We start from the raw sequence: 19,747 nt of genomic DNA, 5'->3' as shown, positions 1-19,747 counted from the left end.
TTGCTGTAGTGGCTCGTGCAGCAGCAGGTAGTTTCATTCAGTCCGCTTCAGAATTCCGGACGGAGTTAACGGCTTTGTTATCATGGACCTGGCTTTGATTTCACCCGTTTTACAGCTCAGAAACGGATAAAAAGCAACGTAAGCGTCTATTTTTTTGTATTTCCTCCTTAACGTCGACTCCAGTTTGGATTTTACCCTCCAGCGGTCCGATTTTAGCAGCTTGAAGTTGGTTCTCCTTCACCATATGTGGGAATGTGAACTTCTCTCATGGATGCCGATACACTGTTGGAGTACTTACACACATTTTCCTGATTTTCTGGGAGTCGAAATAGTGGACTGCGCTCGCTTCTTATCGTGAAAACTAGCTGTGAATAAAGCCATGTTCGCCATGTTTATGTAGAAGCTGAAAAAACGTTAAAATAATGATTTCGGAGGAGAAAAGCAGCCACGTAAATAAACAAACCCTGAACTTTCCCGTGGGTTTACTCATCCGCTCTCCCAAACGGCGCCTGGCCAAACTGGGAAGGAAACCCAGCAATGGATCTGTCCAGTAAGTCTCTACATGCTTTAATCCAATCTACTTTAATTAGTTGTATTTACATATCGCCACTTTACTACAGCAGTAATCTTACAGTGTAGAATACTGGAGAGTAACTCCAACCTACGATAAATGCTCTTAGCATAAACAAGAACTGCCCTGTTTTCTACCTCCAGTAGAAACATAAAGGTTTATAATCGCAGCAGCATTAGTTTTAGAAGATGTAATCGTTTTAAGTATACGCATTAGCCAGCTCCAGTTATAACTTTGCACATTAAGACATCATTTATATTGCTATATCTGCATTTTATACCAGTGCACCAATAAATTAAGTGATTTGATGTTGAGATGAATATAAAGATGTGCATGATTAATGCTTGTAATGATGATAATATTAGAAATTAAGACTATGGAGAAAATATTGTTAATAAGTTAACATTTAATTTCATTTACGTTGCGTTTAACTTTATTTTGAGCTGTTGTACTAAAGGATAAATGAGTTATATCTGGTCTTAGTAGACCTATAATGAGAAAAAAACGAAGTTATAGCTTTAATTGCAACTATATTAATTAATGAAGTAATTACACAGCCTTAGTAATGACTTTTTATATGTAGTATTTTGGCCCATGTTTTCTTTTCAGTTAGATTTTATGACTGTGTTTCTCCTTTTTATTTTTATTTTTTTCTTTAGAAATGCTATAAATGAAAATAACATAGTTGTCTATTGATTAAGGAAACATAATGACTTATGTAAAGGTTTAAATAGGTTCACAGAGACCAAACAATTAGCTGATGAGTTTAGATAACCGTAAAAACAAAATCCTGGTTTGTTTCAGTTCTAAATTTGGGTCTGAAGTGGAGAACTTTAGACAGATCATGGTTCATGTGCAGGGTCTTTTAGTGTTCTGTCCTCTCACTCCAATCAGGTCCAACAACTCGAACAGCACTGTCCGCTCTGCTGAGAGCGTTGGCGTCCGGCAGCCAGCCAAGAGCAAAATTCGCCGCCACAACAACAGGTTTTCCACTGTGTTCAACCAAAGCCCCGACCTGAGAGACGGTGGACGGCATGTCCAGGTGGCGAGTGGTAGTGGCAGGAGCTTGTCTGGAGACCTCCAGGTTGTGGACGACCCGGCTGAGCTATCCAGCCAAATGTCCATTCCTGGTATCCTGAAGATCTTTGGCAGTGACATCTGCCAGGGGACCAACTACAAGAGTGTGCTGGCTACCACTCAGTCCAGTGCAAAGGAGCTGGTGAAGCAGGCCTTGGAAAGGTAAGAGGTTTTCTCTTGGTCCTAAAACATGTTGTTGAGTCTTTGCAATAAGATTTATTCCTAAAAGAAACAAAGTAAAAGTGAAGTAGTGCTACCTTTAAGTCAAACTAGATTTTAACATGTGAGAATTAAACATCGCCTGTTTAAAAAACTCAGTTGTTGAGGACAAAAAGGGGGAAACTTAGAAATCAGAAACATTTATGACAGCTTCAGTGTGAAAATCAACCTCCAGACTTATTGCTAATGCTTCATTTCTCTGTTTTTTTTTCTCTTCAGATACTGTCTGGAAAAAGAAGACCCCAACAACTACGTGCTGTGCGACGTTATTGGCCAGACGGGGGCTGATAACCAGTGGAAGAGAGAGTGCTTTAGGGTTGTGGGTGACAGCGAGAGGCCCCTGATGCTGCAGTCGCTGTGGAAGCCGAAGGATGGCTTCTCCAGGCGTTTTGAGATCCAGCTGCGGGCGAGCGTGGAAGAGCAAAGTTTAAAGGACAGGGACACGATCACAGCAGGTATGCATGGTGCCTAACACCTGCACAGTGACCCTAACATCCTCCCACTGGGGTTATCAATCACTCAGCCTCAGCCTTGGGAGCCTTAGATGTTTCTTATTGCTGCGTTTCATTGTGCCTCTTATCACTGGTTCAAACAGACATGCAGCAGAGGTCAGGAGGAAACAAAAGCTGCCTTGCTCTTATCTTTGCTTTAATTCAAGGGTCCATAAGGTCCTCGCAAAGCATCAAGGCACAACGCGGCTCTTCCCACCAGGCCTATAGCTGCTGTGTTTTTCTTTCTGTCAGAGCTGACTTCCTGCGCTCTGGGGGCTGAGCGGTCCTGTTGACTTTGGCTCACGCTTGTTGTGGTCCTTTTTAGCTCTGGACCGACACTCTGACGGCTTTTTAATCAGGATTGGTCTGATAGCGCGAAGCTTAAATTACAGATAACCTTAATTATAATTTGATTTCTACTGAAGGTTTTCTTCATTTTTTAAAATGACGGTTTTTGAGCTGATTGTACATTTTAAAAAAGGTACAGTGTTTAGTCTACAGTGTCTATTAGTTTTTAGCGTTCCAGTTTCATTTTCAGATTGAGTTTTCTCATTTATTAGTTTAAGAATGTTTAGAGATTTTTTCTTAGTTTGTTTTAGCTGTCAGGAAACTGGTTGGTATTTGTCAGATTTTAAGATTTCAGAAGTTTAGTATAAACACAGGCAGTCACAGGTTTCATTATAGGGTAGACCAAATTAACAAAGACTAAAATTAAAGACAGATTTTTTTTTCCCTGTATGCAGAGTTTTTGTTAGATTCTTTGTTGTTCTCTGAGCCGGTAATTTGTTGGTGATTAATAGACTCCATTTCTAAGCTGGCATTAGTTAGTGTTGCTTTGCTTTCAGTTTTCATGGAAAAGTTCATGCAGGGTGATTCACATAGAAAGCCGTTGAGAAGCTGTTGGTGGCACATGAGAGTACAAAAATGATTTAATACATACAAGACTTATCTAAGTCACATTCAAATATTGGCGTTTCGAGTTCTATATCTGTGCAGCTCTGCACTGGTTCTCATGGCTCCGTGATCTACCCTCCCCTTCCTCCTCTCTGATCGGGGGAAAGCTGCCTTTTACCTCCGTCGGGTTTTTAGGCATCAAGCCCAGCCTGTCACAGCAGTGCTGAACAATGTGGAAAACACCCATTTCCACAGCTGATAAGGCAGCGGAGCACCGGGTGTGAAGCCGGACCCTGTGGACATTCCACCTCGCTTAATGGCTCCCAACGAGCTGAATAGTGTTTGTGTTACGTCAGGCCGACAGAGCGGCTGCTGGTATCTGATAGAGGTGGTCACATCTCACCTTCCCTGCACATTTCCCCCCTTTTTCCTCTGGTTATGTTGCATTTGAACTGAAGCCAGAGCAGAAAAGTGTTATGCTGGAGTCAGCTCGGATGACCGGAGTCATTTTGGGAGGAATTCTGTTTATCGTAAAGATAACTTTATAAACACGAGAGGTAGTTCTTCTGTTTTTCCTGGCGCTGATTCAAAGTTTGTCTAAAGCTGACATTATTAACTGAGGCCACAAATTTGAGAAGTCCATTCTTCTGCTGTGTTTGTCCTGTTTTAATTTTAAACGGTTTATTTCTGAATTTGAATTAGTTATTTTTTAATTAAGTGACATGAGGCATCTGGAGCATCAAACACTCTGTGTATCTCTATTTTAGTATATTTAGTTTGATCTATATGATGTTCTTTTTTGTTGTTTATCTAATTAGGTAGATGTTATGAACTAAATTATACAAAAACCTGAGTAACATAAGCTGTAGTCGGGCTAGTATTACCTGTGAACTACTACTAATTTGTAATAATCACAAAAGTCATCTTTGACCTTAACCCTGTGCAATTCTGCCTTGAATCTGTCAGTTAGAAATATCACTGCAGCACACCTGAGATTGATTAATTGAGATTAAGTATACCACAAGAAGAAGAGCTGCCGGATGTTTCTAGGTAATGAAGATCCTGATAAACGAAGACGTCTTCGGGCTCTGTGGATTTTATGTTAGATCATTTTTTTCTAAGAGACTAACAAGCGGATAGAGTCCAGCATCATCAGCATAGAGTGAATTAATTACTGCACCAAGCTTTGGAAGCTTTTTATAGTAAGAAGATAAAGACCAAAATGAGTCGTGAAACATACTCAGGTGTCAACACACTTGATGACATAGCATCTTCTTGTCCACCCAGGGATCAATGCCCAGGCTCGTAAGCTGCAGAAGACCCGCTCCAGAGTGACCTCCCTGTTTGTGGACAGCAGTGGGGAGGACACAGATGGACTCGGCATCTGGAGGAGCCTCAGCGAGATGGATTTGTCCGCGATGGGCAAGGAGGCTAGCAAGGCCCAACAGAGTGCGCTCAGAGAGGATCCCGAGGCTGAGGCCGACAAGGAAGTGCTGCGTCTTGGCATGGAAAAGGAGGAGACTGAGAGCAGCGATGATAACACAACCCAGTACTCCATCCACCCACCCTTTGACTTCCCTTATTTCCTCCTGCTGCAGGGCTACAGCCACAGACAGGTGAGTGGCAGACCAACTTAAGGGTATCTGTATATAACTATAATTACCTTAAGCAGTCCAAAGTTTCAGATAATGAGTTCATTGTAGGAACCAGTTATCCCTGTAAGCTCAGACTTCAGCCTGCTCTAAACACTCAGTTTCAGTTACTTTTTTTCCTACCCTGGGCTGTGTATGATGTCACATAGAGGATAAGCCTAATTTGGTCAACTCAGGGAGAGAAGTCCCACCCACTTGCTTATTTGTGAGCGGTAGCAAATCACATGAAAGTTAGTCTAAAGTTGGAGAAGCTAAAACAGCTTGTTTTGGATTGAGGTTGAACTGAGGGGCCTGCACGAAACCCCGTGTGAGAGAAATAAGGATTTTATTTGTTTATTTATTTTACCTGCAACTCATGCAAAACTGCTCTGGTATAGTCAAACAACAAAAATATGGATCTGGAAATGAAGAGAATGATGTGCTGCTGTAATATCAGCTACAGGTGGGTGCTGTTGTTCTCTTTCAGTCACATTTAACCAAATTATTGCCAATAATAGTATCCAAAGTTTAAAGCTGACCTACAGATGATTGAAAACTTATAATCAAGCAGATTTGCAGGCAGTTTCTGAACTTCTTCTTTGACATTTTAAAGACTTGAGGTTCGTTTTTATTGTAAAGTTTTAGTTAAGTATAATAATAGACCTGTTATTGCCCTTGAGTGTCTCCTGTGAGCGTGTAAGCAAATAAGCTTAAAAGAGACAAGAGGAAGAGAAACATATAGTGGCAAACTGAGCTTGTTATGTAACGCAAGGAGAAAATCCCTCAGTCAGAGAGTCAGACAGGGCGGAATCACTGCTACACAGGTGTGTTACGACCAGGTGATCCTGTTCGGGCTCAGGGTGACCCCTGTGTCATCATGTGTCAATGAAAGGATGAAGAACAGAGTGCTCAACCTTCTGTCAGAAGGAAACCTGCTTAGGATCTTTGGCAGAATAAAGAGGCAGTCCTGATTAGGAGGATAAACTGTAGCGTGTAAACACTGCTGTGCTGTAATCAACATAGCAGTGTACCTGACCTCTGTTTCGAACTGTCCTTACTTCCAAAATCTGTCCTTGTCAACATCGCCTGTTTAAAAATCTCTTTTGCACAGTAAACCAGAGAGCACGCTGTGGCTTTAGCCCATTCCCAGGAACAGGAAGCTCTTTCTCGCAGTGTTTTTATCCCCGCTGCTGGGGATTGCTGACTGAGCAGGATGCTGGGAGCACGGCAGCACGCTGAGAGCTGCAGCCGACCTAATCTTACTCCGCAACAATGGGTCGACCCAAAGCCAAAGCAAAGGAACGAGGCGGGTCTGCGGCGGACTAGCGGTCATGCAACAGGAACTGAAAGCTGATTTTTGGGTTGTTTTTTGAAACTGTGTTGTTGGAGACCAAAGAAACAAAACTGAATTTGGCATTTATTTCAGTGGAGACAGAGTTTTGATGCTGAGCCACAACTTCTGCGGTGGCGCGATGCCCATTAAGTTTTTATTGTTATTGAATGAGCTGCGTTTTTAAGCAAGCCTGAGTGTGTTTCAGTCAGGATGGTGGAGTCAGCATATGTTTGACTGGTGGAATATTGGTTGAGACCATTACCCATTACAGCAATGCATCCCAGTTATTAATCATTTTGTCTGTAAATAGCCTTTATATCTTAAAAGTAACAAAGCAATAACACCCTCTCATATGAATGCTGTTCATTCACGCTGAGGCTGCTTGGCTTTAGGCAGCAGAGATGATAGGCTATCATCGCCTGACTAATAGTCTTAACGTGGTGACCCTGAGCTCCTGGTACTCACCGTCTCGCTCATAAGCCCTTCCATTCCTGTCCCGCCTTGCTCTGCCAGTTCAAGTTGTACTTTTACCAGATGATCCTACTGCTGCTTGCACGCACACTCCTGGTTTATTTCCAAAGTGTTACACAAGGAAATCAATCCCAGGCTTCCCGCTGACTGCTACTTTGAATGAATGTTTGCTTGAAGAATAGAATTGCATTAGAGGAAGAATTAAGGCCGCAAAATGAAAGCTTGTGTTGTTGCTGTCATGGAAGACGCAGCAGGAAGTCTTCGCTGGTGGTACAGAGTCCAAAAGCGAGAGCATTTCACTCGCAAGGAGCTGCGCTCGTTACTGTAATCACAGCCAAAACCTGTGCAGATAAACGGAGAATAAGAGTCTTTTTTACTGCTTTCCATCCACCATCAGTTTTCTGTGTACAGGTGTGATTTAAGGAAAAGCTAAAACTCTTATTGGCAGTTCCACAAACGAGTTACAAATCACTTCCTGTGCCCAATAGGCGGCATTAGAGAACACCCACTACTCCTATGTCTTGATCGGAACCCACAGTGACAAAGTCATGAATGTTGGATTGTGCTTATCACATTTTAGTCAGTACCTGCAGATTAAATGAAACGTTTATGCCAGATTGGATAAAGTATATTTGAGTTACAACTTCTTGAACTTCTAGAAGTTGTAACCCAATTTATATGGCTTCACAGTTAAATATTGCCAAGGTCTTCAGTTAGAGCTTACCAAAGATGACACCAGGAGGAGTTGGGGGCGCGTACCAGCGTAAACGGGGGATATTACAATGGAAACCAAAGCAGTTGATCTGCCAGCTTTGCAGCTGAATTTATTGTGCGAAACATTTGATACAAATGTCTTCTTTATTTTTCTTTTTTTTGCAGGATTTTGTCATCTATCTCATGAGTGGGACCACCACCATCTTTGGCTGCTGCAGGGAGCATCACACTGGAGAAGATGAGGAGAGGCTGAAGGTGGACATCCTCCTGTTTGCTCCAGATGTGTTACCACAGCACTGCTGTGTCAGACGACTGGACTCTAACAGCCAAACTTCCACAGGAGGAGAGCACAGAAAGACGCTGACGATGCTGAAGCCCCTTCATGGAGCTCCTGTGACCCGAAATGGTTTACTCCTTAAAGAGGAGGTTGAACTGAATCCGGGAGATTTGGTTGGCTTGGGGAAACACTACTTGTTCATGTTTAAGGATCCTACAAGCAAACCAGGATCACTCCACACGCCTCCTTGGATGACCAGACTCTGCCCAAACTCTGACTCAAAGACCTCTTGTTTGTCATGCGGCTCTTTGGTGGCTAGGAAAAAGCTCCAGAGGAAGCCTTTACCTCCTCGTTGGAGAGACCTGGAGGGCACTGAGGCTTTGCTGAGCTATGAACTCGACCAGGAGGAAAGAGTCCTACAACAGATCCTGGACATGTTGGACCCCAGTGGGAATGAACCGAAGCTGACACCGGCTTTCCTGCTGAGTCTCTGCATCCAGCACTCAGCCTCCACGTTTGAGCTGACGCATTTCAGACAGCTGCTGCTTCAGCTGTCCAATCAGATCCAGCTCATTACATGGGTAAGGAAAAAAACTCGGCAGCACGTTAAATTTCATGACCAAAGCATTATTTGGCAGTTGGGTTTCCAGTCAGTTTTTTTTCTTTTTTTTGCTTGGGGTTAGGGTTGTCAAATGTGAGTGATAATAAGGTTAAAAAGGTTAAGGTTAAAAATCTAACAGCTCTGATACTAGAAAGAAGTTAAGAAAAAAAAAGTTTTAAAGTCCGTTTTTGATGTCGCAGAGCTCTGTGTGTGTGTGCACCGCTGAGAAAAATCACACAGACGCTATTGTGTGCTCTGCAGTTTCCATTATGGAGCAATTTTTGGTTAGAAATTGTCACTAAATACTGGAAAAAGTAATTTGGTTGCCTTTATACTTTGTAAGCAACGCTCCTTATCAGGTTCAGTTGATCTGTGCTCTGTTAGGTTCAGTTTTAAGGACATGAAATATGTGAGATTTGACTCTAAACATTCACACTGAGGACTGAATGAAGAGCTGCAGGACAGAACCAAATGCCCAGGCACTGCTCACAGCTTTGAGCCTTCCATCTACAATAATTACGCACTCATTCTGATAACAACTTCCCCTGGCTTTCCAAAGAAATCAACATTCCTGTCACAGCCGCATCACACGGAAGATAAAACATACTTTTTGGGGAATAAAATTCAGTACAATTTACAGTAAATTGTGTGCAACAAACATTATCAAATCACATCTGTATGACTCATTTAGATGGTCATCCACTCCTATTGAATGTGCAGTAAGGCCAAAAATGCCTGTATGCATGCTTTGCAGTAGCAAAACTGACACTGCATTATGTTCGGATATCCTGACAGCAGCTTTTGAACACAACAATAGGGTTTTTCCCCTGGTACATCATTAGTAAACTTAAAGCAGCCATGAAATAATGTCTTATCTGTGTTTTGTCCCCCTCAGGAGAAGACAAAGGAACTTGCAGCAATCCAGCCAGAAACGTGAGTACAAGTGTTTTCACAAGATATATGTCCTCTTATACTTCCTAAATGAAACTAACATGATCCTCTAGAAAAATGTTAAGTTCTTTTAATTTTAGGTTGTGCACAAAAAGCTAAGTTTGTGTTGTGATCACGAATAATCATGAGAATTAAAAACTGTCTGTCTCAGCAAGAGAAAAGCTATCAAAGGTCAACAGATTCTGAGTCAGAGGTCATTGTGTGGGCTTCAATAAAAGGGAGGAATCCAAAGGATCATATGACCTACATGACATGTCGAGCGAACAGCTGTGTAGCAGTAGAAACCACAGCAAATCATAACAAACCCATAAAAACACCTCCTACATTTGCTTTCAGTCAGTTAACTAATTAGTCCATCACAAATCAGAAACTTTAACTCATTTTATTGGGAAAAGACAAAACGCAGCTTCTTGAAATGGAGCAGGAACTTGTGTTTAACTGTGCTTAACCACGCACAGTATTTTGCTGATTTGCAGAAATTTAAAAGGAAGTTAACTGTAAATGGTTTGAAGCAAGCAGACATGGAGACCACTTTTTTTACTAGATAACCAAAGACTACTGACTAGCATGGCTGTCATGTTGGAGGCAAAACATACGTATAGTAAGTTTAAATATCAGTTAATCTGCAGAATTAATAGTAATTGCTTGATTTTTAAAACATCCCACATTTAATTGTTTAGTAAACTCAAACCTCCCAAAACAACACGTGACTGGTTATCAAAGTACTAATCAGTTAAATGTTAAACCTTAACGGGGAAGTTAAGAGTGAATGGATAGGATAAGATGGAGTTTATTTATCCAGAAAACCAGGAAATTAAATTTTTCATTAAACACAAGAACATAAAAGTTAAAGTAGTTCAATAAAATACAATAAATATCACATTTGTTGAATGGACACTTGGGTGTTTGTAACAACCTTTTTCTGTTTATAGACAGCTCACAGTGTCTTCTCAGGCTTGTTTCAGATCTAATCTCCCACTGGTTGTTTTATATCAGGAGCTCTGGCGATGAGCAGTCGGAGCAGCTGCAGCTGCTCAGTATGAAGGAGCTGATCCCAGGCCTGCAGCCGCTGGTGCTGTGGATGGCTAACTCCATCGAACTGCTGCACTTCATCCAGCATGAAGTCCCACAGCTGCTGCCATGGAGGCTGGACCAGGAGGATGAAGGTGGGCATTCATCATTCTCACCGCTGTCTGTGTTTGTGTGTGTGCTGTTAAGACTTATTTGTATGTCTCTACAGGTCTGCTTGACTCTGAGATATCATCCACTCGGACAGCCTGTGAGGAAGCCATGACAGTCTTGGAGGAAGTCATCATGTTCACCTTCCAGCAGACCGTCTACTACCTAACAAAGGTTGGCTTGATAACATAAAGAGCTCACATAAAAATTACATCACATGTTTCACATCTCCTTTGGCCTCTCTAATCTCAGTGTTGGTCACACATGAACCAGGAAGTCCAGTGCAAACAGCGTGTTCTGTTTTCATTGAGCGTCGTCCAGACAGAAAACACAATAACAGAATGGAAACACAAACTCTCAGGCAGGAAAGGCCTGTGAGATACTGAGCGAGTGTCTTTTCCACTGACCACGACATAAACACACACACAGTCCTCTCCCTCGAGGCTACGCTGGTTTGTTAAATAACATAAACCAGAACTGCAATGTGAGCGTTTTCTTTAATGTTGAAGCTACATTGCAAAACGCTTTAAAGAACAGCAGGTGTGTTTTAGTGTGGTTTATAGAGGATTTAAACACAAAGAAAAATGAACAGCAGAATTATTATTTTGCAGACTAAATGAAAACATAATTAGTGTAAATGTGGCTCTTTAGCCAGGATGGCGGATGGAGAATATCTGACATAAAATTGAACAATTAAAAACAAACTGTCGCTGTTTTTGTCAAAAAGATAATTAGATGGTGTCTGCTGGTCTTTAAAATGTTTTAAATGTCTTAAATACACTGTTTTCCACTGAGTGCAACATAAACACAGTCTTCTCTCTCTTTGGTTTGTTGATTAACAAAAGCAGACCCACAATGTGAAAATGTTCTCCAGCTTTCGAGTTACATGACAGAATATTTTTAAAAGCAAACGTCGAGAAAAATGCAGCAAACAAAATGAAAAACACATTTTCATGTTCATAATCAGCAGGACTGACCAGAACATATCTGGCAATATCTGTGCAAAGACGCCCAATGATGCAAAGCCAAAAGTGGTAAATCTGCATCCACCCAAGTTAAAAATATGCAGCTGTAGCTGTAAGATTCAACTTCAGATTAAGATGTGATAACCAACCGACTTTAACAACATGTCCACATGCATCTATTACAAACAGTTTTTTTAGGTCTTTATACTCTAAGTCATGAATTCTATGTTGTTATTTCACGGGGATACAGTGGTTAGCAGTGTGACCTCATGGTTTGAAGCCTTCCCGTGTGGAGTTTGCATGTTCTTCCCATGAGTTCACTCCAGGTACTCTCTTTCTCTCACAGTCCAAAGACTTGCGTCTTCGGTTAATTGGTGGCTCTAAATCGCCAGAAGGTGTGAATGTGAGGGTAAAGGGCTGACTGTGTCTGTGTTATCCCTGTGACAGCTGGCTCCAGCATCCCCCTGACCTTAACCCTTTCATGCATGAATAATGACAACCTCAATCAGGATTTTTTTCTTAAGTATTTTTATTCATCTTTAGGCATGAAAAACAGATTTTTGAACTTTTTTTAAAAAAATATGTACTTTTCAGAGAGTTTTATACATGTACACTTAGGTGGACAACATATGTTTTGACTTATGAATTTGACAAACGCACAAATAATATTCACTCTGTGTTGTGTTTATTAGGGGTGCAACAATACTCGTATTGATATTGAACCGTTCGATACAGTGCTTTTGGTTCAGTACGCATATGTATCGAACAATACAAATTTTTGTATTCATTTTATCAACTTTTCTTCTGACGATGCTGTCTGTGTTGAGCGCTCAGTGGATCTGCGTTCGACTACTCCGCCTAGGCTGCACTGTCGAGTGCAGATCCACTGAGCGCAGCACAAGCTAGTAAGACAGAAGCTAAGCTTGTTGCAACATGGCAGCTGCCTCTACGCTACCCAAAATTGAACCTCCCCCACCCTCATTCAGATCTGGCGTTTGGAACTATCTTGGTTTTCATGTGAAGCATGACCCTGAAGGTAAGCCCGTCATGGACTAAAGTAAAACAGTGTGTCGGATGTGCCACGCAATGCTCAGTTGATGGGAACTAGTGCGTTAGCGCAGTTAGCTCGTTAATGTGTTGACGCCGTCCAGCCCCACACACGGGCGATCCGCAGTAACTTGTTAACGGAGATTTGCCGCGTTATGGCGTTAACGTCATTTTAACGAGATTAACGCTGACAGCACTAGTGGGAACACAACAAATATGACTGCACATTTACTCCAACATCATCCTAGTGCAAAGACAAGTGGAAGCAGACAAAAACAACAAGCACGCATGCTACAAACTTTACCCGAGTCATTTAGTCAGCCGTTAGCACATGATTCTCCTTATGGGGACCTGATATGTTTAATATGCTGCTGAGAATATAGCCCAGAAGAAGCTTATAGTATAGCTTTTATTTTGGAAAGAGCCATTTCTCTGTAATAAACTCTCTTTTCCAAAGATGAGTGATTTCTCGATCAGATAGATTTATTTTTATTATTATTATTTTGTTGTTTCAGCAACATTAAATTTAAAAACTGTACTTTTGAGTTAAAATCTATATTTATAATTTTAATAAATGACAAATTAAAAAGGCATGAACATTTTTTTTGTATCAAAAAAATATCGAACCATGACACCAAAGTATCGAACCAAACCGTGAATTTTGTGTATTGTTGCACCCCTAGTGTTTATGTGCAAGTATACCATCAAATACAAGAAAACAGCCTTTGAATACCTTAAATGGAGCCCTGAGGAACACCACAAGATACTGTAAAAGGAAATGTGAGAAACTGACAGATGTTAGGAAGATAATTTATTCCAAACCCTTAAAACCTCTGGGCACACTCTTTGATTTAGACTTGTGAATGTTGGGAATCATCTTGTGTCTGGATTTGGATTTGACAGCAGTCGGGTTTGTAGTTTTACAGCCTAAGAGGCACTCCCAGGCTGATTTTATGTGACTTTCCCAGACTGAAGTGGCACTTTAAGGCTGTCTGGTTTACACCAAATCCAGTCAACATTAAAGCACAAACATTTAAAGCCCTTGTCCACTCCAAAATAATGGCGGATTAAGGTTCATTGGATTGGGTGTTTGAGCTTTATTTTAGAGAACATTAAATGTGAAGAATTTAGCAGTGGAAGACTGACAGAGAAAGATAATCCACCTTAAATCTGAGCATAAGACACTACAACTCATATGTTAATGTTAGAGATTTTAAAAAAGGGGGAGGGGTTGGAATTTCAGTTGTTTTTAACTTTAATAATTGCCTTCTTAGAGATAAAATGCCCGACAGCATATTTTTACAAATCTGAAACCAGTCTGGGATGTTGAGGATTTTTATGAGTAGAAACTGCACCACCGCCACAACCCTGCAACTTCTGAGGAAGGAAGCAGGAACAGCCTGTCCTGTTTTGTTTACTCAAAGATTTTTTGAATGACTTTCTGAAAATATAATTCTCTTATTGTATGTTTTTAGCCTTATAAAGTGTTTTGTTTGTCAGACATTAATTTATCACTTTTGAGGCTCTGTATTCACTCAGCTCCACCTTTACTGAGAATATAATATACTCTGAATTGTCTTGACATGTATTACTTATACATGTTTCACTTGACTGTTTTTCTGTTGGAGAAAGGGAGGATTAGCGGCTATGAGCCTGTTTCCTGCAGAGGAAGACAAGTCGTCATATGAGAAACACCCAAAAGACAAAAAGGAAGGGAGGAGGAGTCAAAAAGGGTCTTTTTGTTAATTTCCTGTGAAGTATGACTCTTCAGTTCTTCTTTTTCTCCCCGCTAAAGCTATTTGTGACTATACTGTAAATAAATCTGTGGAAAAAATGTGTTAAAGAAGCAGAAAAAAGGCGTCTATGTGCACAGAAAGTAATTTTAAACCATCAGCCCAGCTCAACACCTGCAGGTCTGCTGAGTTTCACTGTAAACTATCAGCTGACCTGTTGCCTCAGGCATGCAGGGTTACGGCCTCTGTCAGCGTGTCTGAGCTCATTATCTTAGTCATGTTGTGTGAGCGTGTTGGTGTGTTCGATGAGGCAGCGGTTGATGTCATGCGTGTGAAACAATGGCAGAATTGTGTAAGCAGCAGCACGAGGAGCGATAAGAGCTGACGGCGAGGTAGTATTCAGTACGACAAGCTCGCAGGTTTATTTATCTACACTGTAAATCTGTCGGTGTACAGTCTGCTTCCTTCAAGCTGCAGGTGGATTTTTGAGCTCAAAGTAAATACAAACTTGCTGCCATGCAGCCTCAGATTTTCAGCATCGAGTTCACTTTCTAGGAGATCAGAAAGATGCCCACGTTTTCCACACAAACAGCAGGGAGTGTTATAAACTGTTATAAACAGATTGTGTTGTATGAATCATTTTTGAGTGTTTAGTTAGCTTTTCTGGGCACTGCACAGATTTACAAGTTAAAAAAAAGGCTCTGATCAACAATTCAACAGGTGCTCTTGTTCAGTGAGACGTATAGAAGCACGAGAACAAAATGAGATGCAAGTATAACCGTGAAATGATGCTTTAAGTTTATTCTTTGAGCAAATTAGCAGAAAAAACAGACGTTATTCTAGGAGCGCAAAAAAACTGTGTGAAAAAGACTTTAGTTTATCAGGAAAGAAAAGGACCCCTTAAAATACTCGCATGTGTGTCTGAAATAAGTCAAACTGTGGTGTGACTGCAGCACCGGGCTATTCACGTCCCTACAGCTGCCCTTTGTGCTGTGGGCCTCGGGCTTTTCTGCAGGGCTTCCTGTTCACTCTGTGAATGCCTTCCTGTCTTTGAATTATGATGTCCTGCACATCTTACACGTGATTTGTGTTGCACCTCTCTTTGTGTAATTACTTATAAATTAGACACAAGTTTTTCTGCGTATTTAAATTTGCCCTTTTTTGTAAATTCACTATTTTTTACTGTTTTTACCTTCAGAAGGCCCTAATATCTCATTACATACTTTCAGTTGTTTCTTGAGTCACAGCATAACAAAGAGAGTTCATGTCAGTAGTTCATAATGTCTCCACCCCCCTCCACAGAGCATGTATTCAGCCCTGTCTGGCCTGCTGGATGGGAACCCTTTCTCAGAGAGCGGTCAGCTGCGAGTGCCCGATGGTCTTGAGAACATCCTGGAGGTCCTGAAGGAGGCGCTGAAGCTGCTGACGGCCTTCCAGGTGCATCCAGACATCGCCTTACAGCTCTGCGCCTACCTGTTCTTCTTCATCAATGCTTCGCTCTTCAACACCCTCATGGAGAGAGGTAAGATCTGTTATTAATATTACATTATGTTAATGTACATAATGTAATATTAACTGTGAGTTTCTTTTTAGTCTGTCTTCTTATTGTTTTCTCATATTTTGTCTTATTTTGCTCTTTTATATGTATGAGAATGTTTATGCTTCTTTTTCTTTAACTTCTAATGAAAGCTGACGTGCAAATAAACTTCAATATCATTCATGTCCTCTCTCGTTGCTCAGGATCTGTCGCTGGGTTCTATCAGTGGTCCCGTGGCGTGCAGATCCGGGCCAACCTGGACCTGCTGATGGACTGGATCCAGAGCATCGGTCTGGGTGATCTGGCCTCAGAGTTTTTCCAGAAGCTCTCTGCTGCTGTCAATCTGCTGGCCACACCCAAAGAAACCCTGCTGCAGGTCAGAGGACATCCTCTTTTCCTTTCCTGTTTGTCTTACCGCAGGCGGGTGTAGCCGAGCGGCAGAGTCACGTTTACGCCAGCCCGAGTATTTCCTCTAATGTGTACGAGTTAAATGGTTCTGGCTCATTTAAAACTTTCCATTTTTGGGGAAATCTAAAGCTCAATTACATTTTCCAAACTCTTGGCTCCTTCTGTCAAACATTATGGTGACCAGTAACACCACAGAGCAGCGTGTCAGTCTTTTTAGATTGTGGTCCCCTTACAGACCAGTTTGATCTTAAACTGGACGAGTAAAAACCAGTTATGAGAAGAGAAGGAGGAAAGGAAAGGGGCACACAAAGGAAAGAAGGATAAAAGGGGGAGGAGAGAAACAACGAAAGGCAAGAGAAGGAACAGAGGAAATACAAGAATAAAGGAAAGACACAAAGAAAGGAACAAAAGGAAAATGAAATGAAGGAGAGAAAGAAATGAAAGAACAAAAGAGAGAAAAGTAAAAAAGAAAGAAAATAGATAAATTAGAAAAATAAAGACGGAAAGAAAAATGAAGAAAATGAGCATTGAAAGGGAAGAAGCAACAGAAAAAATGAAAGAAGAAGAAGAAAGGATTTCTGTTTTACCACAAAATAACCGATATCATATTAAAAGAAAAAAGAAAACATACAGCGGGCTGAATCAGACGCACTGTCAGGCCTGTTCTGGCCCCCGGGCCACATGTTTGACAGCACTGCCACAGAGCCGAGGCCAGGGCTGTCTGTGGCTCTTGCTTTATGGTTATTGTCCCCTTGAGAACAGCTGCAGTCCTCTGAGAAACATTCGTATGAGGAAACAGAGTAAACACACTAAAATGTTTTAAACCCTGATGTCACAGTGAAGGTGTGATGAGGATATCCTGTTTGCTCGGACTAACACTTTATAAATTATCAGGTTAAAGCCTCGTTTAAGGAGCGGTTCAAACACAGAGAGGAGAAAACTCATCTTAAAGGCTGACAGACAATCGGAGAACAACCTGGCATATTTGCGTCTACACTTCAGCCTGTGTGGTGCTGCGGTAGCTCGCCACTTTAGTCCCTCCTTAAGCAGGTTGTTAGCTACCTTTTCAGATCCTGTTTACTCGAAGAAGGAAGCTGAGCTCTCACTTAGTATGTTATTAAACACTGAGCCACTGAAGGGAAACAGACCTGCAAAGTTCCCCAGGTACAAAGCACCTAGAAGGTCATTCAGTTAGTTACTTAACCCTTTAAGACCTACCATAGAACCAAGTCCGCCAGAGCTTATATCATATTTTTACATGCTGTGGAGCCATTTTTGGGAGCATTTCAAGTTGCTATACATCAATACAACCATTACAGCCTAAATTCTAATAATATACATGCATTAAGTGCATAGTAATTACATAAATTGCAAAAAAGTGCAATAAACTACAAAAAAATTGAAAATCGTTTTTGTTTTTTTAACATATATTTCTAGTTAGAGAAATTTAAGAGGCTTATCCCTCAAAACTGTAAATACAAAAAAGTTGCACAAAATAGTTTCCCACCACAGGAAATTTATTTTGAGTGTCTTCATAATTTTATTTTTGAAATACACCAATTTCTATACACTGCAGGAAAAATGAAAATAAATATTATAGTGCAAATTTGCAAAAAAAAGCAGCATATGCATCAAAATAAACTATTTCCAGCAGTGCAATATGAGTCCTAAGCATCCCAGAAACAACACAGAAAGTCATAAAGTCAAAGATAACTTTTTAAAAAAACAGTATAGGCTCATGAGGCCCTGATGGTAAAAAACTACATTTCCGCAAAATGACATCACTTCCGGTTTCGGGCAGGACATGGAGGACATGCGATAGTTCGCGCAGATCGACGTAGGAAGTGTTACAAACAGCTGATCGGATCGGCAAAGCGTGTTTCTGGAATATTATGTTTTTGTTGCTGCAAGTGCTTTTTATGCAGTTTTTGCAAAACTATATGTGGAAGGAAACTGTGACCGAGGACAAGCTGATGGCATAAGATGGAAGTACAACTCCTCCAGTTTCATATGCAAAAAGAATTATTGCGCTAGCTTACGTGGTTGCAGAGCTACCGGGATTTAAATGTAGTTGCGCAAAACGGAGCGTGCCCGCTCTGACCGGCTTTAAAGGGTTAAGTTACTTAGGGACATGAGGGCAGTTTAAGCTGGCCCTGACTGAGGGGTGGGCGGGTAAGGAGTTTATATTTAGGCCTTCTTGTGTCAGTGTGAGGTCACATGGTTTGTCTTTAAATAACCTCAGTCATATAAATCAACCATTATTTTTACCTCAGGAAGTCCTTCATCTACAGCACACTTATTGATTATTAAAGAACACGATGTACACTCTCTGTGTTTCATTCACCCGGTTTAAAAAACGGAAACTTTTACTGACTATTGAACCAGAACTCTGGTTTCACACTGTGAGGCTGCCACCTGTTTTTACTGCATGACGCGCAGCACCACCCATGACTCATCTGACGGGCGCAGCGTTTCGTCTTTTCTGCCTCGGAGTCGCTGCTTCTCGCCGCCCCTCCCCCCTGGCATGAGGTCGTTTTGCGGCTGCCGCTAAACGGCACACGCCCTCTGAAGATTTCTGCTTTTCCATCTGGAGCTGCTAAGAGCTGAAGTGGCTCGCTGGCACAGCTGTAAATTACCAGATGTGGGAAGCGGTGTCGCTTGTTGTGCCAGAGAACGTGGCATCTGGAGGGCCTTATTTTAGGGGGACATTAAATCTCAGACATCAGATCTTTAAAAATGAGACATTTTTAAAGTTTGGGTTGTTTGTGTAGTTCATCTTCTTCTCCTCGGCTCAGCGTGGCGTCTCTGTGACCGAGCAGCTTCCCGCTTTTGTCGGCCCCAGCAAGTCTGAGCACAGTCTTTACCTTCAGTAGTTCAAGTGGGAGCAGACCGAATGAAAGGTGTCATGTTTGTAAAGTTTGTCTTGTAACAGATGCATGAATAGTATGCAGTGAATCACCTGTTTCCTTATCCTCAAGCTATGTCCAGCAGAAAGAATCCTCTGTGTTTCAGGAACATCAGCAGGCAGAATGATGTCATAACATGTCATCTTACTAACAAAACAAAAAAGATACAATAAAATAAAAAAGGATAAAGATGATTGAGTATGATTTGGTTATGTTTTTGTTAATTTTGCATCATTTTGGACTTCAAACACACTATGATGCAGCCAGGCGACTCACCTGTTTCCGTGTCCTCGAGCTACTTTCAGCAGACGCTCTGAGAAAAGGTCGGTGTGTCTGAAAGATCAGCTGGCAGGATGACATCACCCGATGTTTCAGAAAAACACTCATTATCAGCGTCTGTCTGTCGTTAAGGCCTGTGCAGCTGAACAAGCACATCGCCTTCTGGGATTCTGCTCATCGTACAAAGAAGACAAAGACAAACTAAACTAATATTTATAAGGATAATGTTTTTTTTAAGTATTTAATTTTGATCCTTTTGGATCAATAACACCTGGTTGTTCAATAACACAACCAGGTGACTCACCTGTATCCTTATACTGCTGCACTCATCAAAAGATCAAATATCAAATATTGTCTTAAGTTTGCTTGAGTGGCTGCAGCTCTGAGGCGATCATCATGTTTCACGATGTGGACTTTCCCGCTAAGAGTGTGGAGATAAAGGCGAGTTTACAGTTCTCACGCT

The 19,747-nt window shown here is 41.4% G+C and overlaps 1 protein-coding gene across 1 annotated transcript in view; it reads left to right on the top strand.

Moving 5' to 3' along the window:
* Nucleotides 1-19,747, top strand: part of radil2a (Ras association and DIL domains 2a) — a 31,584-nt gene continuing 11,837 nt past the window's right edge. The window contains exons 1-10 of the mRNA XM_085157186.1: nucleotides 1-550; nucleotides 1,466-1,810; nucleotides 2,087-2,322; nucleotides 4,540-4,868; nucleotides 7,567-8,259; nucleotides 9,175-9,212; nucleotides 10,227-10,396; nucleotides 10,471-10,583; nucleotides 15,457-15,676; nucleotides 15,895-16,067. Of these exons, the coding sequence (XP_085013312.1) occupies nucleotides 423-550; nucleotides 1,466-1,810; nucleotides 2,087-2,322; nucleotides 4,540-4,868; nucleotides 7,567-8,259; nucleotides 9,175-9,212; nucleotides 10,227-10,396; nucleotides 10,471-10,583; nucleotides 15,457-15,676; nucleotides 15,895-16,067 (2,445 nt within the window). The 5' untranslated portion in view covers nucleotides 1-422. The remainder of the gene's footprint in view (nucleotides 551-1,465; nucleotides 1,811-2,086; nucleotides 2,323-4,539; nucleotides 4,869-7,566; nucleotides 8,260-9,174; nucleotides 9,213-10,226; nucleotides 10,397-10,470; nucleotides 10,584-15,456; nucleotides 15,677-15,894; nucleotides 16,068-19,747) is intronic.

The sequence above is a fragment of the Neolamprologus multifasciatus genome, chromosome 4, assembly GCF_963576455.1.
Source record: "Neolamprologus multifasciatus chromosome 4, fNeoMul1.2, whole genome shotgun sequence".
NCBI lineage: Eukaryota > Metazoa > Chordata > Actinopteri > Cichliformes > Cichlidae > Neolamprologus > Neolamprologus multifasciatus.
The sequence above is the reverse complement of the archived record's forward strand: the minus strand, read 5'-3'. Positions and strand labels throughout refer to the sequence as shown.